Source organism: Nicotiana tomentosiformis, chromosome 2 (genome assembly GCF_000390325.3).
Source record: "Nicotiana tomentosiformis chromosome 2, ASM39032v3, whole genome shotgun sequence".
Taxonomy (NCBI): Eukaryota; Viridiplantae; Streptophyta; class Magnoliopsida; order Solanales; family Solanaceae; genus Nicotiana; species Nicotiana tomentosiformis.
Genome location: NC_090813.1, coordinates 9,717,957 through 9,744,864, shown reverse-complemented (window position 1 = coordinate 9,744,864; position 26,908 = coordinate 9,717,957). Strand labels below are relative to the sequence as shown.

At 38.3% G+C, this 26,908-nt stretch overlaps 2 protein-coding genes across 3 annotated transcripts in view; one reads left to right on the top strand and one right to left on the bottom strand.

The window, feature by feature from the left end:
* Positions 1-217: 217 nt before the first annotated feature.
* On the bottom strand, positions 218-5,342 carry LOC104114811 (alkane hydroxylase MAH1-like). 2 transcript variants are annotated; one of them, XM_070194951.1, is made up of 2 exons: positions 5,220-5,342; positions 218-1,976 (listed from the first exon to the last, which is right to left on the bottom strand). In XM_070194951.1, exon 2 carries the CDS (start codon positions 1,917-1,919, stop codon positions 384-386), a length of 1,536 nt encoding a protein of 511 aa, XP_070051052.1. In that variant the 5' UTR covers positions 1,920-1,976; positions 5,220-5,342; the 3' UTR covers positions 218-383. The 2 variants fall into 2 exon arrangements, with proteins under 2 accessions (XP_070051052.1, XP_009623637.1); XM_009625342.4 differs by lacking the exon at positions 5,220-5,342 and adding an exon at positions 3,842-4,291.
* A 6,811-nt stretch (positions 5,343-12,153) lies between these two features.
* The window catches only part of LOC104086512 (alkane hydroxylase MAH1-like), a 28,718-nt gene continuing 13,963 nt past the window's right edge, over positions 12,154-26,908 (top strand). The window contains exon 1 of the mRNA XM_070192824.1: positions 12,154-12,344. Within this exon, the coding sequence (XP_070048925.1) occupies positions 12,154-12,344 (191 nt within the window). The remainder of the gene's footprint in view (positions 12,345-26,908) is intronic.

Here is a 26,908-nt window from a genome sequence, read left to right as displayed (position 1 = left end):
GAAAACGTTCCTAAACTACTACTATAACTTAAATTTCATCCCTACGCTTGTAAATAAAAAATATCTTTAAAGTTTATCAAGAGGAGTATGATACGTCCTACCGTTGCTCAAAGTTTAAAAACTAACGGTTTCATATTAAAAGCAAGATTTTGTACCGTGATAAGATAAAGTAAACTAAAGCAGTAAACAAACCTCTACCGAATAGACATTAACAAAATAGAGCAATTATTTCAGTCGCATTTAATAAAACAGTTATTGGTTCCACAACCCTTCCATATGGAAAAGGGTTGAATTACAACCATTTATCACACATCTTTATATACCTATCAATTTAACTCAATTTATTTATAGTCTACGCAATTTTTGATAACCATTCATTTGGACTAAAGAGGAACGTCCCTTTTGACGACCCTAACCTTCAAACCATTTGTCATTCGAATCACAACAGTAGCAGTAGGCGAAATGGTTTGTCCTTCCACTAGTTGGATATGGTAATTGTATATGATGGTGGCCGCCACCATTTTCATCTGAATGAAACCCATATCCTTCCCTATACAAGTCCTTGGACCAGCATTAAAAGCTGGAAATTGGTAAGATGGCACATGTTTGATGCCTCTTCGCTCCGAAATCCATCTCTCTGGCTTGAATTCTAAACAATCTTTCCCCCATATAGTCTGCAATCTTCCCATCGTATAAAACGATATCAATATTTTCATGTCTGGAGTAACACGGTGACCACTCGGGAGAACGTCAAGTTCAAGTGGAGATTTATGCTCAAGTGAAACTGGTGGAAATAGCCGAAGAGCTTCACACAATGCACCATGTAAATAAACCAGTTTTCTTGACTCTTCTATGTCGAAAAACTTGAGGTTTTCATCTTTTTTTAAATGCAGTTGCTGTTCAATCTCTTCCCTAATCTTTGTCTCTACTAAGGGATTTTTAGCTAAAAGCCAGAAAAACCAAGTGAGAGTTGTGCTTGTGGTGTCTCTCCCAGCAAACATTAAATTCAAGAAAGTATCTCTAAGAAATTCTTGTACATTACCAGAAGTATCTCCATTCGTCCACTGATTGTATGCTTTGATGTAGTCAGCAAATAAGTCAAAATCCTCGTCTTTGTTGGTTTTATTCAGTAGTAGCTTTTCTTGCTTTTGCGAAATGGCAGGATATATGAATTGATCAAAAGCTTCCCACGCTTGACTGAGATTTTTTTCTTTACCAATATTAAGCTTTTTTTGCAATTGCCAATAGCTGTCTGGTAAGACGTGTCTATACAAAAGTGCATCAACCATGTCGTTGAAGCCTTTTTCACATGGCAAATGAGGTAAATCGATTGATAAACTTTTTGGATCATGGTCAAGTAACAATTTACTAATATTATCAAAAGTAAATCTCTGAAAAATATCTTGCAAATCAAACGTCGTGCCTCGTTCAGCAAAAGCATCAAGAACTGGTACGAGACCTTTTTCGACAGTGTCCCATACGTTCTTCTTTAACAAAATTTGGAACTTGGCATGGCTCATTAAAGACATGGTGATCTTCCTGTGAATCTCCCATAATTCAGAATCAACATTAAAGATTCCATTTCCTAATATTTCAAATATTTTACGAAACTCGGGGCCTTTTGGATAGTTTGAGAAGTTTCTACTAAGGATATGGTGGATATTTGCAGGATCACTAGTGAATAACATGTTCATATTGGAAATCACAGGACCACGGAACTCAAAATTGTTCCCAGTTTCTAAAAGAATATCAGTGAAAAATTCGTGGATTCGATGAGCATTTTGAATTAATCCAGGCAACATTCCAGCGAGGGGCCAATCTGTTGGCGCTGAGCTTTTCGACCTTCTATTTATTAAGAACCATGTAAAATAAGTGAATCCAAGGATTATCAGTACGGGAATAAGAGAGTATACATCCATTGTTGTCGGACTTAATTTTTCAAGCTAGCTTTGGTTTGGTTAGTGTTTTTGTAGTGTCTGCACAAAATTAAGACAAGTATCAGCAAAATACTTCCATTTTTTTCAACAAAGTAATGGAGAGAGAGAGAGGCAGAAAAGAAATCTAGTTAGAGAGAATTTCCTTAGGTTAAGAACTAACTTCTTTTAGAAATAAAATTGAAATTGCAATTATAATGTATATTGCACCACTTAAATGCAACTAATACTATCAAAGAAGGGATAAGACGTATAGAAGTTTTAGTACCAGAATTATTTTTCTTAGACATCATATCCATCATATCAAACGGCCCTGATTTCTTTAACTACTAGACCGCTCCCGTAGAAACTTTTTTTCTTTCTTTGTCTTTAGATCTCAAAAATGAATAAACCAAAAATGTAAATCCGCCAATGATATCAATAGCCTATTTCTAACAAACTCGAAAAACATCCTATTCAGAAGACTAAGCTAATATATGTACTCTCTTTTGTCTCAATTTGTAACCGTGTTTGACTGAATATAGAGTTTTAAAAAACTAATTCTAAAAGTTGTGGTATAAACAAGTCATAAATATTAATGACTATATATCATCTCATTAATGGTAAAATCAGAAATTTAAAGATAAATTATTTTTAAATAAGAAGTTATGACACTATAGATTAAAAAGGAAAAATAGTGTTAATTTCACTGATGGTCATTGAACTATCTTTCAATTTCACTAAAGTCATATAACTATTTTTTGTCACTTAAAAGTAACTAAACTTTTTTATTGTCACTTAAAAGTCATTTTGCCTCAAACCCTACCATAAATATAACATGACATTAAATTTTATGATAAAAATTCAAAAATAAATGCCACATAAGCTAATATGGGTCATACCCATTTTAGATCCATTGAATTATCTTTCAATTTCACTAAAGTCATATAACTATTTTTTATCACTTAAAAGTAACTAAACTTTATCATTGTCACTTAAAAGTCATTTTGCCTCAAACACCTACCATAAATATGACATTACATTAAATTTTATGATAAAAATCCAAAAATAATTATCACATAAGCTAATATGGGTCATACCTATTTTAGATCCATTTATCCTTTAATGTGATTTGATCAATAATCCAAATGAGTTTCGATTAAAAAAAAAATATTAATTCCACATTAGTTTAAAATGATTATCCTATTCTACAAAGTTCTGTCTTTTCTGTCACAGCACATTCATAATTATTCTGTACTAAAATAATCTAGGCTAGAAAATTCTTATCTTGTTTGTAGGCCCCATCTGAGTAATTTTATAACTCTACTGAAGCTAAAATACTATTGTATACAATAGTATTTTAAAATGATTCGGATAGGGCATACAAACAAAATAAGAATTTTCTAGCATAAATTATTTTAGTATAGAATAATTATGAATGTGCTGTGATAGAAAAGACAAAACTTTGTAGTATAGGATAATCATTTTAAACTAACGTGGAATTAATATTTTTTTATCGAAACTCATTTGGATTATGGATCAAATCACATTAAAGGATAAATGGATCTAAACTGAGTATGACCCATATTAGCTTATGTGGCATTTATTTTTGGATTTTTATCATAAAATTTAATGCCATATCATATTTATGGTAGGGGTTTGAGACAAAATGACGTTTAAGTGACAATGATAAAGTTTAGTTACTTGTAAGTGACAAAAAATAGTTATATGACTTTAGTGAAATTAAAAAATAGTCCAGGCCATCAGTGAAATTAACAGAAAAATATGACACAGACCAAGAGAGTATCATTTAACTTTCCTAATAAAACATAAGCGAAAGAAGAACCAAATCATATACTTTTCCACCTTGTTTATCAAAATAAATAGAAACTTGAGTGTACATCTCATACAAATGTTTAGACAAATACCTTGAACAAATATGAAGCAGTGGCTCCTGCAGTTGTAAGTCCTTGAATGCAAATCTTGGATAAATGGAGTTCTTATAGGTGGTTAGAAATTAAATTTTTGGAAGGAAGGCTAGGTTGTGTAGGGCGGCGGGCGGCCGCGGTGGCACAGACTATGTTAGGCAATAGATATAGGTGTGGCGGCGATAGTCAACTTTTCTTCCCATTATTCTCTTTTTTGTTTCCCTATTTTCTACATATTTGTGAAAGCTCCTATAGAACTTTATATAGCATCCGTCCACCTTTATTGGTTAGTCACCTTTATGCGTCACATCACGAGTTCAGATTAATTCAACCCTCAAATAGATTAGTTATTTTATTGGTAATAAGAAGTTTTAGTTTTGAACCTTGGAAATAGAAGGAGCATTTTCTCCTTTAAAGTTGACTTTCTGAAATTAATCGAAGTCTGCGGATAGCAAACACCAATGAGGAAACAAAAAGTAAAAAGAGGGCACATTTGAGATTAAAAGAAATAACTATGAGATTATTATATATGGACGGATAGGTAAATATATTTGAATATTTTCCAATCAAATACAAAAGAATAAAACGACTTCACCCGACAAAATATTTTTCACAAGAACAAAAGTATCTTTATATGAAATATGTTATCCTCCTTACCAAAGTAATAATATATTGAACCTAAGGTCCTACCCCAACATTGTACAACTTAGACACCAGCATACCACGTTGTAATCTTAATTAAAAGGTCTATCTTTACGTTGAAGAAGAAGATTAAATAGCGAGCTTGAGCACACTTATGATTAAATTAATAAACGTTGAAATTGTTTTGTTTCTTTTGATATAGCACACTCTCAGTTTCGGGAGATTAATTGCGTGAGGTCTGGTTATTGCAACGGCAGATGTAATATTTCAATAGCGATTTTCACCACATTTATTTGATTTTCTATCCGATGTTCGGCACTTGCTTTAAGCTCTTTATTCTAAATTCACGCAGAAAATTAATCACATTTACCTTCAACTCATATATATATATTAGAAAATTAAAACATATAACATTGGACATGAAAGAGTAGTGAATGAATGCAGTAACATATTACTTGCAAAAAATTAAAACTCCGAAATCATATCTGGTTAAGTGATCTTTGTTATTTGGTCAAAAGTATATTGTAGTATACTAGTTATAAAAGGTAAAAAGAAACACACGCGTATAAACAGTAAAACAATTTCATCTAAATCTTTTTAAGTTTCAAAAGAGTTGCAATCGCTTTTGATTTCAATTGCCCCGTGATTATTTTACTTCAACTTATTTATTACCAGTTCATATGTTGTCAATACATTTGCTATATTTCAAAAGTGAACGTAACATAAGCTCACATACATTTTGCAGGGAGGATCTTTTGAAGATACATCAACAAGAGCCCAGCAGAAATCTTCTCAAATTCTTCACAGCTTTGGATATGTAATAAATGAAAAGATAGGAAGCAGGTGGCAGCTATAAATGAAATGGTACCAGGGTGAATTTGCAAGGAGATGGAAGAAAAGATAATTCAAAGGCGTAAATAAATGAGGATAGAAAAAGGACAGAAAGTTAGGTCGAAAAATTATGGAGTCATCTATAATGGGACTTTAATTTGGCCAACCAAAATTGCTTTTTGTGTGTGTGGTGGGGGAGGGGGATGAGCGAGGGTAGTATGGTTAAAAAAGGGGCCGACTCTAAAGTTATGAATAGTTAGGCTTGTACCTCACATCACCAAATTTGGGGTTCCATTTTTTTAAAAAGAATAATAGATTTATACGTATTTAAAAAATAATATTTAGTACTTTTAATACAAAAGTAAAGTTTTTAATATAAAAGAAAAGAAACCTCTTTAGATATACAAATAAAGTAATAATTTGATTTACTTAAAATGAGTAGATGAATAATTTTTCAAACGTTTTAATTTTTTACTTTTTACTCATTCATTAGATAACGTGTCAAAATTTTACTCTCCCTTCTTAATTTGCCAAATCAATCTTTCTTTTCCCCAATCTCTTCATGTTTCATAAACTCCTACATATTTTTTTTCTTTCTCTTTAATATTCTTATACACATTCTTTTTCCAAGATTTCATTACTCACCTTCTTTCTTCAAGATTTGATTAGTTCAAGTGTTCAACAATTTTATAAAATCTTATCTAAGAACAACAATATCTCAAGAATGATTAAATGAGTTAACTCTATTATCAGTTGAAAGGAATTATTAGAGAAAATCGATTATATAAAAAGATTATTAACAACTTTCTATTTCAAAAAGTTAGAAGATTAGATTTCAAATAAAAACATATCTTATAACTTTCTTTTAAAAATTTAGACCTCATATTAAATTTTGGCTTCAAATCCCCGCGTGTGCTTGAGCCGTCCCTAGTTCAAAATCAGGTTATTATGGAATTATAACTAGAATTATAATTATAATGGTGTAAAATTTATCCGTATTTTAGCTTATACCCTCAACCTGACATATGATAAATTTAAGTGCTTAAGTGCTATTTCCTCGACATAACCCACTCAATCCCTTCAACCAAACAGCCCTTAAGTGCTTTTTCCCCTTTTAGTTTATGACACGTTTCGAACACATGTTGGAATATTTTATGTAAAGGACATTACCTAGTTGGGCTGGTTCTGTTTTATTATGTGAAAGTGCGCAGTTAACCAATAATTAGAGATGTATTTACTCTTTAGCCACAATTTAAAATATATTTATTCTTTAGACAGTGCTTAATAAATTTTTACCCGTCCAGACGAAAATATCCATGTGCTAGACATGGGTATTGTCTAAATATTAAGGATATGGTGTCCTTAACTTCATGATTATTGTGTAAATATTAAGGACAAAGTGTCATGTATTTGCACCTTCCGTTGTTAAATTTTAAGACACAATGTCCTTAACTTCATATGTTCGGTGTAAATGTTAAGGACATGGCATCCTTAACTTCATGTGTGCAGTGTAAATGTTAAGAACATAATGTCCTTTACTTGTATTTGCACCTTCTGTTGTTAAACTTTAGGACCTCATGTCCTTAACTTCATATGTGCAGTGTAAATGTTAAGGACATGGTGTCCTTAACTTTATGTGTGCAGTGTAAATATTAAGGACATAGTGTCCTTAACTTTATGAGTGTTGTGCAAATATTAAGGACATGGTGTTCTTAACTTCATGAATGATGTGTAAATATTAAGGACAAAGTGTCATGTATTTGCACCTTCCGTTGTTAAATTTTAGGATATCATGTCCTTAACTTCATGTGTGCAGTGTAAATGTTAAGGACACCATGTCCTTAATATTTACACAGCACTCGTGAACAAATGGTAAAAATATCTTTTCGTATTAATTTTAATAGAGTAATGGCTATAAAAATACTGGATAAAAACTAAATATCATGTTAAAAAGTAATTATCCCACTCCATTTCTACTTTGTATTGGACCAAGCCCATTTTTGTATTTATCATTGAATGTAGCAGATTGGGCCAATAGTTAGTTTCGGGTTTCCCAGTCTCTATAAATTGAGAGGCGTAGATATTATGTAAAGACAATTATCATTTTTCTTTTTATGAATGAAATAGCTTCAAATTACTTCCCAATGTTAGCATAGAACCCTAATTCGATTTCATCAAATCAGCATGCGTTGGGCTACTTATCAACACGAATTGTGGCATGGTATACAACTCGTTTAAGTAGTCATGCTATAAGATATAATACTCACTTCTGATAAATGAGACGTATTGTATATCATCTGTAAAAGTGATGTGTAATATGATAAGGGAAATCTTTGCAAGTTGAGTTGATAAATCGCGCATGTATCAAGCCAAATATTACTTCTTCCGACCTTTTTTGCTTGTTTTGTTTTTGTTTTTACATGCTTTTTAAGAAAAAAATTAATTAGAAAAATAACTTGACTAAATTATTTTTATTTATTCTTTTGGATTAGCAGAGTTATCACTAGTTGGGTTAACATCAGGAGCAGGACTAGTGGGTGTATCATCATCCGGTTGAGTTTCATCAAAATCTATTTCCTCATCATCATTTTCATCAATAGTTGGATTAGAATAAAGAGCATTCATTAATTCATGGTCTAATTGTTCACCAGCTCTAATATTATGGCAAAATTGACTTTCGGTAAATTGTAACAAACTATTATCGCTATCAAGAATAGCAAGTGTAGGACAGATATGGGGTTTGGTTCGGGGAGCCTGGGGCAGTGGAGGAGGAACAGATTGAGCACTAGATTCTCCACTCTTGGATTTTCCCTTATTTTTACTAAAATTTTTTTTTATGGAAGACATCTTAATTAATCAAGTAATAGAAAATAAATAAAACAAACAAATCTATAATATTAAAACGTAAAAGTTGGAATGAGTTTAACGAATTGACGAACAACTTATTGAAAATTGATAATCGTTGAAGACTTGAAGACTTCAATTCACAAACTTCACAATTGTTTCACAAATTGTAACAATAAAGTAAGCAATAGTAGCAATTATAGAAGAAAATTAGAGAGAGATTGTGATAGATTGATGATTTTGTAAGAAAAATAAAAGAATGAGGAGGTATTTATAGTTGAAAATAGGGAAAAGATATAATTATAAAATGTTTGGGGTTAAAACAAAGTTGGGGAGTTAAATGACTATGTTGTAAATAGCCAACGGCTATTTTGTAACAGCCCCAATGGCTATATTTTAAATAATAGATTTTGTTTTTTTGAAATTTGACCTTTGGGACCGTTTGGCCCGCCAGGGACCAGTTCGGTCCCGGTCCCAAACGGTCCCGGGCCCAACGGTCCCAATTCTCGAACCAGCCCAGAAGCCCGAACCAGGCCCATGAATACCGGTCCTGGCCTGTTTGGCCCGTTTAGCCCGCGGTCCAGGTCCTGAACCGGCCCATTTGCCACCCTCAAAGTCAACTCCCCGTCAAACTTATGAACTTTCCAAACCTTCAAATTTTCAACTTTCGCAAATTCGCGTCGAAACCTTCGAGAAATATCCAAATGCAAATCTGAGCATACGCCCGAGTCCAAAATCACCCTATGGACCTAACGGAACCATCAAAAACTCCGTTTTCGGGTCAAATATACAAATGTCAAAGTTGGTCAATTCTTCCAACTTAAAACTTCAATCAAGAAATTCATTCTTCCAAATCGATTTCGAATAACCTGAAAACCAAAACCGACGATTCACACAAGTCATAATACATCATGTTTACCCGAAAAATAGATAGAGTTAAATTTATACGTAGTTCCGAGGATATGTGGCGTAACTTAACACAAAATGCAAGGATAAATAAAAAGTGTAAATATAGACTGGGGAGAATGCTAAAACAGATAAGGTTATCAGGAACAATGAATCTCAGGATTCAATAAATAGAATCAATCTAAGAAATCTGAAAGAACGGTTATTTTTGTAGAAGAATATAGCTCTTTTATTACAGTGTAAGCCTTCAAAAAACTTGTCTTACAGAAATAGTAACCAAGCCCTTTTATAGTGGAGGGATTTGGCTCTAAGCATAATAAAATAAATATTCATTGGGAGATCCATGATAAGTTAGCTTTTCCATAATTTCTGCCAAGATTCTCTCTAGTGGGATTGCAACGACCTTTGTCTGCGAGCTCGATCTTGCTTAGAACCCTCGATTTTGGTTCGAGCTTGATTTCGGCTCGAACTCATGATCTTGGTTCGAGCCCGATCCCGGCTCGAGCCCTCGAATTTATTCGAGGTCAATGTCGGTTGGTCTCTGGATTGTCAGCATAGTAGATTTTGATTCGAGCTTGGTAATGATATCGAACTTGACATGGATCGGCCTCCCCAGGTTCGAGGATAGTTTGCTCTACCTTCGGGATCTCACTTTGATAAATCATCGTTTGAACTCGATCGGACGTGCTAAGGCCGAAACCTATTTTGACCGTATACAGATAGTTCCCTCGTTTCTCAGAAAGAATGTGGCGAGAAACAATATGATTTTTTAACAGCTCGATCGGATTGTATCCTGTCGTTTCCATCGGGTTTGACCATGATGCATCCGGTAGCTGTCCCGTCGGTTTAGTCTTTCAAGGCATTTAACGCATGTCAGGCGGTAGTCGGCCACTGTTGATATTGAACCGCCATCGCTTGGACCTATAAATAACCCTTTCTTTTATCTTTTACCATTTTTACATCTTTTATCTTCCAAATTTTCCAAGTTCTTCTTCATACTCTCCATCTTACCAGTAAATCTATGATTTCTTTCAGCAAAAATCCCTCTTCAATTCTACCAGATCTTTGTCCCTTTCTTCTACTCCCCACCTTTGAATTCAAAAATGGCTAAAATATCGCAAACCATTCCTCAGAAAGAGAAAGCTTCATCCTCACAGTGTGCCGCCGATGAGAAACCGGCAGAACCACGGCCTGAGGAGTGTGTTCCCGAGGCGTGTATCCTTACTTCAGATTTTAAGGTCGATAAAGGTTCATCGGTCCCTGGCCGGTGTGAGCCTGTATCGAGGTACATCTGTTTGATAACCGAAAATCACCTCGAACAGCTAAAGAAAGATTGCAATTGGGGTGAGAAAGAAATAATAATTCCTACGCCCGACGAAGATATCACTTCTTACGTGAAAGGGTTTTTGAATGTGTATACTTACCCTTTCACTTTGGGTCCCTTTGATTCTGTTATTATTGACTTTTGTCGACAATACCAAGTAACCCTAGGCCAGGTCCATCCTTCTTTGTGGTGGATCGTTATCCTGATCCGATATTTTATGAGCAAGATCGAGGGGATGCCATTCACCCTCGATCATCTTATCCGATTGTACCGTCCTCGACTTTTTCGAGGGGGGTTAATAAAACTCCAGTGTCGGGCTACCAAGGCTCTGTTCTCGAGTATTGACGAGGACAGGGACCGAGGTTGGATGGGCAGGTTCGTTCGAGTAAGGACTTCGGACCTGATCCCGACTGAAAAGATGCCCTTTTCCGAGGAGTGGAATATGAAACGTAAGTGTGATCTTACTGTTACTTCTATTTTCTTCTTTCATTTATTCTCTCATCGACACTCCCCCTTCTTGTTGATGTAGTGGTTCCCTGGATGCCCGGAGCAATCCCCGATCTCAAGAACTGGGTACGAGCCCTTGTTTCGACCTCCACATACGCCGAGCGCTCATGGCGTGATTTGTCAAAGGGTCGGTGGGAGGCCAAAAATCACGGTAAGCCCATTTCTCCGACTCTTTGATGATCCGAACAAGGCGGTTTTCAAAATATTTTATTAAGGTTTCCCATATGCAGGTTTGGGTAAAACATGCAGTTTTGAGGCCCTTGCCCAATGAAGAGGGAATTTCGGCCTCTGTCCCAAAGCCGGTGAAGGAAAATAAAAGGAAGAGAGCCTCGGTTCCTGAATATCCAAAACCGAAGAAGAGGATGGCTTGTAAGCCGAACAAGAATGTCATTCCTTTGACCGTGGAATCCGTTCTGCGTCTAAGGGATGAAGATGAAGATGATGAAGAAGAAGAGAATGATGAGTGTGCTTTGGCGGTCCGAACGAAGAGAACCACCGATGCCTCATCGCCGGCTGGATCGATGATGCTCTATGAGGCTCCGCCTCGAACTGAAGATATACCGAAGAAAGATTCGGGTAGAGTCCCCGAACTATTGGATATCGAAGACGCATCTCACCGGAGTCAACCGGCAGGGGATATGATCGAAGAGCCCCTCGAACCCCTTCAAACTGAGGGAAACGCTCTAGGCGAGCCATTTGGGGCAGCAGCAGTCGAGGATTCGCCTACCTTTCCCGCTTTTTCCGCAGGGGTGATTTGGGAAGCTCAAGCTCTGGGAGCCCTCGATCTAGACAGGCCTCACGATGAAGAAGATCCTTTTTGTGACCTATTTACCAGCATTGAGGACGTTGCCAGTGCTAGTGATGAATCAGATCATTGTCACGGAGTGCTGTAGGCTTTGAATCAGGTGAGCTTTTAAAACTATTTTGTCGGTACTATCTTCATGTTTGTTTTTCGTTAACTTCGCTTCTTGTTTCTTTGTAGGCAGCGGCAGTTCATCGAGAATAATGTTCTCGATCCCAGAATGAGCTGCATCGATTCGCATCCGACCTACAATGGGCTATTGACGAGAGGAACTCCCTTGGACTTTCCTTAGGGCAGAGAGAGGAGGAAATAAAAGACCTCGGTGCTAAGCTGGCTAAGGCTTATCGAGATCAGATAGATTTGTCTGAGCAGGTAATGATGCTTTTGAAAGCCTATGGGCTTGATACCGGAACGATAGCTAACATTTTGGTCTCACAGCTGCAGCAAAAAATCGAGATGATCGGGAAGCTTCGTGAGGAGGTCGACGTGATAAGAACGGAGTCTTTGCGGTGGAAAGAAGGTATGGACTGCTTTGCTGCCGAAAAAGAGACTGCTCGAGCCCAGTTATCATCGTCTGAAACCCAACTTCAGAAGATGAAGGAAAAGGTCCTGGTTCAAGCAAGGAGAATTGAGGAGCTTGAGGCTCGGTTGGCCTCTGTACTTGCCAAGGCCGAATCCGATGCCGAAAAGGCAAAGGCCGATGCGGATGCGCTCGTGGCCGTCTATCGGGCCGATGCTGAAGCTGCCCAAGTCCAGGCAAGAGAGGCAGCCGACTCCGCTGATATTCGAGCGCATTGGGTCGCCGAACTTGCTAAGTGCCGATCCAGAAGGGAAACTCTCGAGGAGATCCATGCCCGTGGCTTCGATCTCGCTAAAGAGATAAAAAGGGCCAAAGAACTCGAAGCCGATGCTGAAGCTCTGGTTTCAGATGGCGATGACGATGAGAGCAAGAGCGGATCCGAAAATAGGGGGAAGCCTAATAAAGAAGAGACCGCTCATGGTCGAGAAGTTTAGTTCTTAGTTTTTACGTTGTAATCTCTAATGCAGATAAATTTGTATATAGACGTATCTCCCTTTTTGCCGACTTACTTCTGTTTTTGTTTCCCATCTGGCGAGGACTTTATTCATGCCTTATGAATGTTTTCACAATGATTTAAACAATTTAATCAAGTTTGGACTTCGTAGCTCCTGTAACCGAGCGAGCGCTTACTCAAAACTTGGGGAAATGTAGCCCTTTAGGCTTATTATTTGTCAAGGATTCGATCTTGAAGAAATATAGCCCGTAGGCACAATGGTCGAGTGAGTGTTTGCTCGAACTCGAAGTAATGTAGCCCGTAGGCTTAATGGTCGAGTGAGTGTTTGCTCGAACTCGAAAATAAAAAATCGCCCGTAGGCTTAATCGAGTGAATGATTCGAACTCGAAGTAATGTAGCCCGTAGGCTTAATAGTCGAGTGAGTATTTGCTCGAACTCGAAATAAAAATAGCCCGTAGGCTTAATCAAGTGAATGATTCGAACTCGAAGTAATGTTGCCTGTAGGCTTAATGGTCGAGTGAGTGCTTGCTCGAACTCGAAATAAAAATAGCCCATAGGCTTAATCGAGTGAATGATTCGAACTCGAAGTAATGTAGCACGTAGGCTTAATGGTCGAGTGAGTGTTTGCTCGAACTCGAAATAAAAAATAGCCTGTAGGCTTAATCGAGTGAATGATTCGAACTCGAAGTAATGTAGCCCGTAGGCTTAATGGTCGAGTGAGTGTTTGCTCGAACTCAAAATAAAAATAGCCCGTGGGCTTAATCGAGTGAATGATTCGAACTCGAAGTAATGTAGCCCGTAGGCTTAATGGTCGAGTGAGTGTTTGCTCGAACTCGAAATAAAAATAGCCCGTAGGCTTAGTCGTCGAGTTTATCTTAATTCTGATTGCATAATAAATCTCAAAATAGAGGAATTTTCCCTTGGATATAAGACGCCGATAAAGAAGAGAACTTTCTTCGCACGTTATTATACGCCTGGGTTTGGGCCAATCTATATGAGCATGGTTCGCTTCGACCATTTGGCTCTTACAATTTTTCCTATTGGAACCCTGTTGTGAAATAACTTTCTTGCGAGACCTTGGATATTGTTGTAAATGTTGCACGATCAATGGTTGCCTCATTAAAAACCTTTCTGCAAAACCCATTTGGGATAAAACCGGTCTAAGGGGAAAAGAGTGCAACGCGTGCTTCCTAGCGAGAGACTCGTCTTAGCCCTTGTTCGGACTTCTGCAGGGGTCAGTTTTGAGATATAAACGGATATGGAAAGGTTGTACCTTAGCAGTAGTACCGTTTTAGATGTGATACATTCCAGCTGCTTGATAGCTGTTTGCCGTTTATAATGCTGAGCCTGTACGATCCCTTTCCGATGTTCTCAAGCACCTGATATGGTCCTTCCCAATTCGGTCCTAGTTTCCCTTCGTTCGGATTTCGGGTACTGATGGTAAGTTTTCTCAACACTAAGTCCCCAGGCTTGAAATGGCGGAGCTTGGTTCTTTGATTATAATATCTTTCGATTCGCTGCTTTTGGGTGGCCAATTGGACGAGAGCAGCTTCTCGTCTTTCATCCGATAGTTCGAGGCTTGTATTCATAGCCTCGTTATTTGATTCTTCCATCGCGAATCAAAATCTGGCACTGGGTTCACCCACTTCGACTGGTATCAATGCTTCGGACCCATATACTAAGGAAAATGGGGTCGCCCCCGTACTAGATTTTGATGTTGTCCAATATGCCCAAAGGAGTTCGGGCAGGATTTCTCTCCATCTCCCTTTAGCATCGTTCAATCTCTTCTTTAAGTTTTGAATGACAATTTTGTTTGTTGATTCGGCCTGCCCATTCCCGCTGGGGTGGTATGGCGTCGATAGTATCCTTCTTATCTTATGGTCTTCGAGGAATCTTGTTACTTTGCTGCAAACAAATTATTTTCCATTGTCGCATACTATTTCGGCAGGAATCCCGAAACGGCATATGATATGATCCCAGATAAAGTCTATAACTTCTTTCTCTCTTATTTTCTCGAACGCCTGCGCTTCAACCCATTTAGAAAAATAGTCAGTCATAAATAAAATGAATTTGGCTTTACCTGGGGTCGATGGCAGAGGGCCGACGATATCCATTCCCCATTTCATGAATGGCCATGGGGATAGGACCGAGTGGAATTGTTCTCCAGGTTGGTGAATCATCGGTGCGAACCTTTGACATTTGTTACATTTACGAACAAATTCCTTCGCATCTTTGCCCATATCGACCCAATAATACCCTGCTCTGATTATTTTTCGAACTAACATATCGGCTCCAGAGTGATTCCCGCAAGTACCCTCGTGCACTTCCCGTAGGATATAATCGGTATCTCCCGGACCCAAGCACACTGCCAAGGGTCCATCGAACGTTCTTCGGTACAGTGTTTCGTCCGGAGCCAATGTGAATCGAGCAGCTTTAGTCCTTAGGGTTCTGTAATCCTTAGGGTCCGATGGGAGTTTTCCGCTCTCCAAGTATTCAATATACTTGTTTCTACAATCCCAGGTTAAGTTTGTAGAATTTATTTCGGCGTGACCTTCTTCAATTACCGATCTCAAAAGTTGAACAACATTCCCTGAATTGTCTACCTCGACCGACGACCCTAAATTCACAAGCGCATCGGCCTCATTACTCTGTTCCTGTGGAACATGCCGTAAAGTCCATTGTTTGAAATGGTGAAAAGTGACAAGCAGTTTATCTAAATACCTTTGCATCCTACCTTCTCGAACTTCGAAGGTTTTGTTTACTTGACTCACCACCAGCAAGGAGTCGCAATTGGCTTCAATGACTTCTACTCCCAAGTTTCTCGCTAGCTCGAGACCTACAATCATGGCTTCATACTCGGCCTCATTGTTAGTCAACCTGACAGTTTTAATAGATTGCCTAATAGTGCTACCCGTGGGTGGTTTCAAAACTATGCCCAGCCCAGACCCTTTTACGTTCGAAGCCCCGTCCGTAAAAAGGATCCATACCCCCGATGACGTACCTGATTTCAACAATTCTTTTTCTACTTCGGGTACGAGTATTGGCGTGAAATCGGCCACGAAGTCTACTAAAATTTGAGACTTGATGGCCGTACGGGGTTGATATTCGATATCGTACCCGCTGAGTTCGACGGCCCATTTAGCCAGTCGGCCTGATAACTCGGGTTTGTGCAAAATATTACGAAGCGGGTAAGTGGTTAACACACATATGGGATGACATTGAAAGTACGGCCTTAACTTTCTTGAGGCGCTTATCAGTGCAAGCGCCAATTTTTCTAAGAGCGGATATCTAGTTTCCGCTTCTCCTAAGGTTCGACTCGTATAATAAACGGGGAATTGCGTACCTTGCTCTTCCCGAACTAGGACACCGCTTACGGCGACTCCTGATATCGCCAAGTACAAAAAAAGTTTTTCGTCTATTTTTGGAGTGTGAAGTAGTGGTGGGCTTGATAGATATCGCTTTAGTTCCTCTAATGCTTGTTGGCACTCCGGGGTCCAAGCAAAATCGTTCTTCTTTTTGAGTAGAGAGAAAAATTAGTGACTTCGGTCAGATGATCTTGAGATGAACCGGCTTAAGGCTGCAATCTGACCTGTTAGCCTTTGTACGACCTTCACGCTGTCCACAACGATGATGTCTTCGATGGCCTTGATTTTATTGGGGTTAATCTCTATTCCCCGATGTGATACCATAAAGCCGAGGAACTTGCCCGAACCGACCCCGAAAGCACATTTCTCGGGGTTGAGCTTCATGTTGTATTTCCTTAAAATCTCGAACATTTCCTGCAAATGGGTCAAATGGTCCTCTGCGCGCAGGGATTTAACTAACATGTCATCAATATAAACTTTCATTGATTTTCCTATTTGTTCTTCAAATATTTTATTTACTAGGCGTTGGTAGCCCCTGCATTTTTTAGCCCGGAGGGCATCACATTATAACAATACGTTCCATATTTGGTGACAAACGAAGTCTTTTCCTGCTCCTCTGGGTTTATCTGGATTTGATTATACCCGGAATAGGCATCGAGAAAAGTGAGGGTCTCGTGGCCGGCCGTGGCATCAATCATGCGATCGATGTTAGGCAGCGAAAAGGAATCTTTGGGGCATGCTTTGTTCAAATCCTTATAGTCCACACACATTCTAAGTTTGTTCCCTTTTTAGGGACTACAACTACGTTGGCTAGCCATTCGGGATATTTCACCTCCCGAATGGACCCTATTTTGAGAAGCTTGGTTACCTCGTCCTTTATGAATGTGTGCTTTCTCTCTGACTGGGGTCTTCTCTTTTGCTTCACCGGTCTGAACCTGGGTTCCAAACTTAGCCGATGCGTCGTTATGTCCGGCGGGATCCCTGTTATATCTAAATGGGACCATGAAAAACAATCGATGTTTATCGATAAGAAATTGAATGAGTTTCTTCTTGAGTTTGGGGCTCAACCCCGTTCCCAAGTATACCTTTCGCTTGGGCCAGTGCTCGATCAATATGACTTGCTCTAGCTCCTCGATTGTTGATTTGGTGGCGTCGGAGTCATCGGGCATCGCGAAAGATCGAGGGACCCTTTGGTCATCATCCTCTTCGATTTTCTTGTTGTCTGGCTGGGTCAAAGCCGATGTCTGTGATTGCTATTTGGTGTCCCGTTCTCCTTTCGGGCCCGATCCTTTTATCGAAGAAAGTGAGAACATTGGTTTAGCTTCGTCGACGGCGAACATTTCCTTTGTGGCTGGCTGTTCTCCGTACACCGTTTTGACACCTTCCGATGTCGGGAATTTGAGGGCCTGGTGTAGGGTCGAAGGCACAACTCTCATGTTGTGGATCCATGGCCTTTCGAAAAGGGCATTATATCTCATATCGCCTTCGATCACATGAAACTTTGTTTCCTGGATGGTCCCAGCCACGTTTATTGGTAGGATTATCTCACCCTTGGTGGTTTCACATGCCATGTTGAACCCGTTCAGGACCAGAGTTGCGGGTACGATCTGATCCTATAGGCCGAGCTGCTCTACTACCTTCAATCGGATGATGTTGGCCGAGCTACCTGGATCGACTAACACATGCTTAATTTTAGTTTTGTTCATGAGTACGGATATTACCAGTGCGTCGTTATGAGGTTGGATGACCCCCTCTGCATCTTCATCGTCAAAGGACAAAGTCCTCATGGGTGCGTAATCTTGAGCCCGAGGTCATTTTTCCCTCACCGTCGATGTTTTAGTGCGTTTAAGTACTGGTCCCTGAGGGGTATCGATGCCTCCGATGATCATGTGGATGACGTGCTGCGGTTCTTCTTGCTCGTTTTGCTTGCTGAAATCCCTACTTTTAAAATGGTTCTTCGCCCTATCACTTAGAAATTCCCGAAGGTGCCCTTTGTTAAACAAGCGAGCTATTTCCTCCCTTAGTTGCTTACAATCTTCCGTTCTGTGGCCATGGGTACCATGATATTCGCATGTTTGATTGGAATTTCTTCGGCAGGATCGGTCTGCATGGGTCGAGGCCATTTAGTGTCTCTGATGCGTCCGATGGCTGACACGAGAGCGGATGCACTAACGCTGAAGTTATATTCCAATAATCGAGGTGCTTCTATAGGATCGGCATATTTATCAAAGCCGCTCTTACTCATAAGCCCCCGAAAACTTTGTCCTCGATCAATACTTCGATTGTTATGAACTGCATTGCGTGCTGAACCGTTGTTCACCCGATCCGCGACGTATGGTCGATATCGGTCTCTGTTCGACCTTCGTTCTCTGTCGATCTCCTTTTGGTTTTTAGTAACTGTCCTGTTCTGATGAACGGGTCCGTATGGAGCTCCCAACTGATCATCCTCGACCCTAATTTCGATTGATATCGGTTGTGAATGTCTGCCCAAGTTATCGCTGGATACTCGATCAAATTTTGTTTCAGCCGATGTGATGCTGTCGAACTTAGCTCGTTCAACCCTTGGGTAAAAGCTTGTACGGCCCAATCGTCCGCGACCGGGGGTAATTCCATGCGTTCTATTTGAAATCGGGATATCAATTCTCTCAGCATTTCATCCTGCCTTTCCTTTACTTTGAAGAGAGATGATTTCCTTGTTGCAACCTTTATGGCAGCAGCATGTGCTTTTACGAACGAATCTGCTAACATGGCAAAAGAATTGATGGAATTCGGCGGTAAATTGTGGTACCAGATCATCGCTCCCTTCGAGAGGGTCTCCCCGAACTTTTTCAACAATACGGATTTGATCTCATCGTCCTCCAAATCTTTGCCTTTTATAGCGCATGTGTAAGAGGTGACATGTTCGTTAGGATCGATAATACCGTTATATTTGAAAATTTCGGGCATACAAAATTTTTTGGGGATTGGCTTCGGTGCCGCACTCGACGGAAAAGGCTTTTGTATGAATTTTTTCGAATCAAACCCCTTTATCATTGGTGGAGCCCCCGGGATTTGATTGACCCTGGCATTGTACGTTTCCACCCTCTTGTCGTTGGCTTCGACTCGTTTTGTGAGTTCCTCGAGCAATTTAGTAATTCTGGGAGTAGTCCCCGATTCTTGCTCGTTAGATTTCACTATGGCGGGCTCTGTTCTGGGGTGACTTCTCGAAGTGGATTGAAATCCGGCCTGCTTTGTGCGCGAGTTTGGCTCTGTAGCTGAGCTATCGCTACTTGTTGGGCTTGTAGCATCTCGAAGATCATACGTAAGCTGGCCCCGATTTCTCCCGCCTTTTGGGTGTCTCGGGCTACGGATCAAGTACCGCCCTGAATGCTTCTTTCCGATTCGGAACGCTGGTTCGCCTCCAAAGCTATTTGTGAATTGACATCCAATGGTATTCCGGTTCGAATTTCGGGTACTTCGATTCGAGCCTCGGGTGCCAAGCTATCGTTAATTGGCCTTCCGGCCCCGGGTGCCAAGTTGTTGGTTTCATCTTGAAGGCCAGCTTCGTAATCTATCGGTGAAGCCATTTGATTGGTGGTTATTCGTAGCTGATCTGAAATTCAAGATGTTTTCGGAAATAAGTGCAAAGCACAATGGCGTATTTTTTCAGATTTGTATCAAATGACCACTGTTATCCTCGGCCCCATGGTGGACGCCAAACTGTTTACCCGAAAAATGGATAGAGTTGAATTTATACGTAGTTCCGAGGATATGTGGGGTAACTTAACACAAAATGCAAGGATAAATAAAAAGTGTAAATATAGACTGGGGAGAATGCTAAAACAGATAAGGTTATCAGGAACAATGAATCTCAGGATTCAATAAATAGAATCAATCTAAGAAATCTGAAAGAACGGTTATTTTTGTAGAAGAATATAGCTCTTTTATTACAGTGTAAGCCTTCAAAAAACTTGTATTACAGAAATAGTAACCAAGCCCTTTTATAGTGGAGGGATTTGGCTCTAAGCATAATAAAATAAATATTCATTGGGAGACCCATGATAAGTTAGCTTTTCCATAATTTCTGCCAAGATTCTCTCTAGTGGGATTGCAACGGCCTTTGTCTGCGAGCTCGATCTTGCTTAGAACCCTCGATTTTGGTTCGAGCTTGATTTCGGCTCGAACTCATGATCTTGGTTCGAGCCCGATCCCGGCTCGAGCCCTCGAATTTATTCGAGGTCAATGTCGGTTTGTCTCTGGATTGCCAGCATGGTAGATTTTGATTCGAGCTTGATAATGATATCGAACTTGACACGGATCGGCCTCCCCAGGTTCGAAGATAGTTTGCTCCACCTTCGGGATCTCACTTTGATAAATCATCGTTTGAACTCGATCGGACGTGCTAAGGCCGAAACCTATTTCGACTGTATACACATCATACAGAGCTACTCATACCCTCAAACTATTGAGCGAAGTGCAAATACTCAAAACGATACATGGGTTCGTTACAATATCTCACAAGGATTTCCTGACTAGCTATAATTAATGGTATATTAGTTGCCTTGTTGACCAATATGTTTCATGAAAATGACATATTACTATTGATATCGACGTTTATCTCTTATCTGTATGGCTGAATTTAGCACTAGTCATTAATATCCAGTTCTATGGTTAATTAATGCCTTACATCCATTGCTACCAAAGATATTGTTAATTATTATAACTTCTAAATATAAGATAGTTGAGATTTTTCCCGGTTGGTGGGAATTAAATTAGTTGGATAAACTATATTTTATGTAAAGCGAATCCACATTTCTATCTACTTCCATTGCTTGTGGTATGCGTTCGCAGTTTCTATAACAATTCAGTCGTTCTTCTCTTCTTTCCTTGTGAGAAAAATAAATGTAGTAATATTTTTGCCCTTAATCTTGTCAACAACAACTTTTTGCTCTTTTTATTTTCCTTTTCTTTCTTCAAGTTTTTTTCTCATCAAATGGAATATAACTTGTATTTGTTGTATTTTTCTCTCGAAAGAAATTGAAATAATTTAGAGACTGGACCATGATTTGAAGCTTATGAGTTTATGATTATAGTTATGTTATTGTGTTCTAAATTAATAATCGATAACTTTTTTGTTTTTCGAGAGTCAATATCTTAGATTATCTCAATATTTTAAAAGTTAAAAATTTAGATATTCAAAATTTATACGAAGAATACTATAAGTTACAATTCTTCTTATGTTAATATAATGAAAAGTGTATTTCAAAATATTGATTAAATTTATATAAATTAAATGTCAAAAAGCGAAAAGATTCACGTATACAAGAACGTGTGGAGCAGTATTTTAATTTTTTGAACAATTTAACGAGAGTGGACTGTAATAATCCACGTTGTTGTTTCGTTGCCTTTTGCTTAGATTTCCTTAATTCTAGTTTTGGAATTTGATAATGCTGGCAAAAGAACCATTTTATAAATGATTAACCTTTTCGAAGCTCCGTTTACTTCGTGGTTTGGGTTCTTGATAAATGATAACTGTGATGAATGCTTTTGGACTTGTTTTGCATATCAGCTTCAAATTATTGAAATAGTTTCCACTATTCACTCTTGGTACTCCTTGTTTTATTCTTTTATTTATTCTGGCTAATTTTTTATAAAGGGATTAATACTTGATTAGGGATTAATCCTTGCTCTTTTCTATAAGATCGAAACAAATGGTTAGGGAAGAGGTGAGATATTCATGGTTCACATTTCTCATAATTTATTATTTTAGTTTACTTTTTAACAATTTGGAGTTTACTATACAGCATACTATAATTACTATCGAATCACGATATATTTTATTTGAGTATGTTAAATGTTATTTCTATATTCTTGGTATAATGTGTAGTACACCATAATTATTGTTGATGCCTCTTTTATAAACTACTATACGTCTTGCGCAAAAAATTAAAGCACATAAGCAGATTCATAATTTAAAATATATGAGTTTAATATTTAAGATTCTTAATATTTGTTCTATTATATTTTTAAAGATTTGAATTGATATCTACTATTTATTATAATTTTAATAAACTTTTACATATAAATTTATTTTTCACGTCAAAAGTACAGGGTTCATATGAACGCGATAGCCTAAGTTAAGTCCGCCCCTGGTGAAATGATAAAAAAAAAAGTTGGCTAAAAACTTCATAGCTTGCCATATTTTCAACTATTTTTTTCATCAAATTCTTCACAGTTGTAGATCTGTAATAAACCATGAAGATAGAAAGAATATGAGCGTATAAAAGAGGGGACGAGGGTGAAATTGTGTTGTTAAACTATTTTCCTTATTTCTTTTTGTGTGTAAATAATGGATGAAAGAGGAAGACGAAAGGGGTTTGCAAGGAGAATCAGAGATGGAGGAAAGGAGATTTCAAAGGTGTAAATAAATGAAGATGGGAAAAGGACAGAAGGTTTGGTAGAAAAGTATGGAGTTATCAATAATGGAGCTTATATAAAGTGAAATAATTTGCATATTTTAACTTATGTGTCGAAAGGCTTTTTAGTAATTTCATTTAAAAAAATATGGTACTCCCTCCATTTTAATTTAAATGATGCAGTTTGACTTGATATGAAATTTAAGGAAAAAAAAATTTAAAACATATGGTGCTAAAAAGTTTAAGGGCAAAAGCTTAATGGGTCCATGATAAAGTGGGTAAAATAAAAAATTTAAAGTTGAATTATTTCTAAATATAAAAATATATTATTTTTTTTAAAATGGACTAATAAAAAATGTGTGGTAGTGTTGGAAAATGCCATAGATTTTGGCTAAATTCCAAGTCCCAAATCCCAAATTTCAAAACCAGCTCAATAGCTGGTTTTGTGCCAAAATATCACTATTATATTTTTTAAAAATTATCCCAAACTTTTGTATTTTATAAAAGAGCCCACCATTTATTATTTTGTAATGATGTTGCTTCATCTTCTCGGTCATCTGATAGTATATCATGTAGTTCATAATAAAAACGATAATTTTGTATCAAATTTATTTATGTTCAGGACTATGGTTTGTGATAATATAATGAATGTTATTGATAATGGTACTATTGGGTATTTGTGATAGTTTTTAGAACTTGTGGGTATAAGTCATGATTCATGTTTTTCCAAACCAAACTTCATCCAAAACAGATGTCCAAACGCATTTTCATCTTCAAACTAAATTTAACCCAAATCAGATTTTTCAGAATAAATTTGGAAATTTATGACCAAAGGTTAGCTTAGAATTAAACGGGAAAAGGAAAATAATGACCTTCGCGTCCGTACTACTAATTGTAACAAGAGACAGTACGATACTCATGTAGGGTTTCGTAGGTGCTGGAAAATGCCAATTCTAAGCCATACTTAACTTCTTTTGTATATTAATAGTTTTAGGATACGCACCCTTGTAATCTATCTTAATGAATAAAAAATCCTAAGAGAATCAAATACATATTATTTTTAAAATTATATTTGAGTTATATAATAAAAGTTATATAAAAGTATAAATTTTTGAAAATGATTATTTTTATCCTATTTAGCTAATTAACCAATAAAAAAAGAAATTTTGTCCAATAGAAATTCTCAATTATCCAAATAAATATATTTGACTTAATATCTTTTTCAGTTTTATAATTTTATAACTCCAATTTTCACAAATTTTCATTCTTCCTTTAAGTTTCAACAAGAACATTTAATCCTTGAAGATTTAATAGTTTATCTTTAAAAAATTAGATAGCTATATGTTATTAAGTTAATTCTATAAGATACAAATATGGTCTAATTTTTTGCAAGCAAAATTCAAAGTCTATTTCTTTAATCAATAAAAAATAGTATACGAATTGCTTGAAACAGATTAGAAAAAAAAACTAATATCGCAAAATAAAATCCATTAATCTACTCTTCCTTGTCATAGTGCTGGAATAGAATCCATAGTGCTCGAATCCACAGTGCTCGAATCCATATCGCAATGTAACGATCCGATCGGTCGTTTTGAGTATTACAATCTCGTTTTTTTCATTTATTGCTCAATTTATGCCTTACAGTTGTTTTATGACTTATCGGGTTAGTTGATTCGGGTCCGAAAAGATTTCGGAGTGAAATAAGATACTTAGTCTCATAATTAAAAACTTAAGTTAAAATAGTGATCGGATGTCGACTTATATATAAACTACCCTAGAATGGAGTTTTGATAATTTCAATAGCTCCGTATGGTAATTTTGGACTTAGAAGCGTGTCCGAAAAACTATTTGGAGGTCCGTAGTGGAATTAGGCTTGAAATGGTGAAGGTCGAATTTTTGAAAAGTTTGACCGGGGGGTTAACTTTTTGATATCGGGGTCGGAATCCGATTATAAAAATTTGAGTACCTCTGTAATGTCATTTATGACTTGTGTGCAAATTTTGAGGTCAATCGGACTTGCTTTGATAGGTTCCGGTGTTGTTTGTAGAAATTAGAAGTTTCAAAGTTTATTAGGCTTGAATCTATGTGTGATTCATGTTTTTAGTGTTGTTTGATATGATTGGAAGGCTCGACTAAGTTCGTACGATGTTTTAGGACTTGTTGGTATATTTGGTTGAGGTACAGGGGGCCTCGGGTGAATTTCGGATGGTTAACTCATCAAATTCGGACTTAAAACCACTGCCGAAATTTTTGCATCTGGTATTTTCGCACCTGCGGAGGTTTGATCGCAGGTGCAAAGCCGCATGTGCGCACCAGCCATCGCATAAGTGGAGCGAGCCTCGCAAATGCGAGCCCGTAGAAGCGGCTCCAGTGGAGGCTTGGTCAAACCGCAGAAGCGGTTGAAATCTCGCACCTACGAGATCGCAGAAACGGCTAAGTGAGTCACAGGTGTGGAACCCCTGGACAATATACATTTCGAAGGGGTTCCGAGTTTTGCCATTTTTTGGACCTTCAAGCACGGTTTTTGGGGTGATTTTCAGAGAGAATTCAAGGAAAACTTGAGGTAAGTGAGGATATTCATTCATTGTGAGGATATTTATGGGATCGAGTTGCGTGCCGCAGCAGGCCATATTGGCTTTATACATTATTATTATATGGATCGGGGTTGCCGCCTGCAGCAGACCTTATAGGCTTTACTATTTTATGGATCGGGGCTGCCCGCCTGTAGCAAGTCTTATAGGCTTTACTATTTTATGGATCGGGGTTGCCCGCCTGCAGCAGGCCATATAGGCTTTATTATTATACGGATCGGGATTGCCCGCCTGTAGTAGGCCATATAGGCTTTATATCACACTTGGACTGAAGGAGCCCCTCCGGAGTCTGTACACACCCTTAGTGAGCGTAGATAATTATATATATTCGGGATGAATTTTTCTAGGGCATGGACTTGCCTTACTTATTTATATTGTAATAAATTTACCTGAATATGGATCTTGTTCGTATCATTTACATTTGGGGATAAATTAACTCAGGGCTGGATTGGCCTTATACAGTACTGAGTGACTGACTGTCAGTTAATGTATATTTATATATGGATTGGAACACCCCTGGGTTGGATTGGCCATAAACAATACCGAGTGACCGAATAATTGGTGACCAGTATTTACTTGAGGTCTTTCTACTGAGATGTCATATTCCTCATATCATGCAGTATTGATCTATTTCACTTGTACTAAGTTTAATTGTTAAATTTGAAAGCATGCCTATATTTTTGTACCATTATTTATACTGGACTTTACCTGCGGAGCTCGTCACTACTTTCAACCCAGAGGTTAGTCTTGTCACTTATTGAGTTAGTTGTACTCATACTATACTCTGCACCTCGTGTGTGATCCAGGTGCTCCCGGATACGGCGGCTGCTAGATTTTGAAGTTAATTCTGTTAGGAACTATCAAGGTAGCTGCTTGACGTCCGCAGACTCGATTCCTTTCCTATTTAATTATTGCATTGTTCTATATTTTCAGATAGTAATTTTTTTTATTCGTCAGACTTGTATTCATATTAGATGCTCATGTACTCAGTGACACCGGGTTTTGGGAGTATTATATTTGAAATTGTGAGGACACGTACTACCGGATCGGACGGTCAACCACCAGTTCCACCAGTTAGGGCCGTGAGAGGTCGGGGCAGTGGTAGAGGCCGGGGCCGAGGTAGAGGTCGAGGTGTAGCTCATACCATAGTGGGACCAGCACCTGTAGTACCACCAGTTGCACCAGCTCAGGCACTAGCTGTGCCCATTGATATTCGAGGCCTTTAGGAGACTTTGGCCCAGATATTGACAGTTTGCACTGGCCTTGCATAGGTGGTTTCGGCTCAAGCCGCACCTGCCACTTCTCAGGCCAAGGGAGGTACTCATACCCCTGTTGCCCTTACTCTAGATCAGGTAGTGCAGGGACTTCAGATACCACTTACATGGCAGGAGTTTTCTGTTCTCTTTTTGGAGAAGTTTGTGCCGCAGTCGCACAGAGAGGAGCTGCTTAGACAGTTTGAACAGTTACGTCATGATGGCATGTCTGTGACGCAATATGAGATAAGATTTTCTGAGTTGGCTCGTCACATAGTTTGGTTGGTTCCCACTGATAGAGAGGGGATTAGGAGGTTCATTGATGGCCTCACATATCAGCTACGATTGCTTATGACTAGGGAGAGGGTATCTGGTGCCACTTTTGACGAGGTGGTTGACATTTCTCGGCAGATAGAGGTGGTCCGTAGTCAGGAGCGTGGTGAGAGGGAGGCTAAGAGGCCTCAAGGTTCGGGTGGTTCTGGTAGGGTACCTTTGGGAGGGGAGTCCTACCACAACAGGGGTCGTCCTTACAGACACGCTCAGACGGGTCGTCCAGTTCACCGTGGTATATCA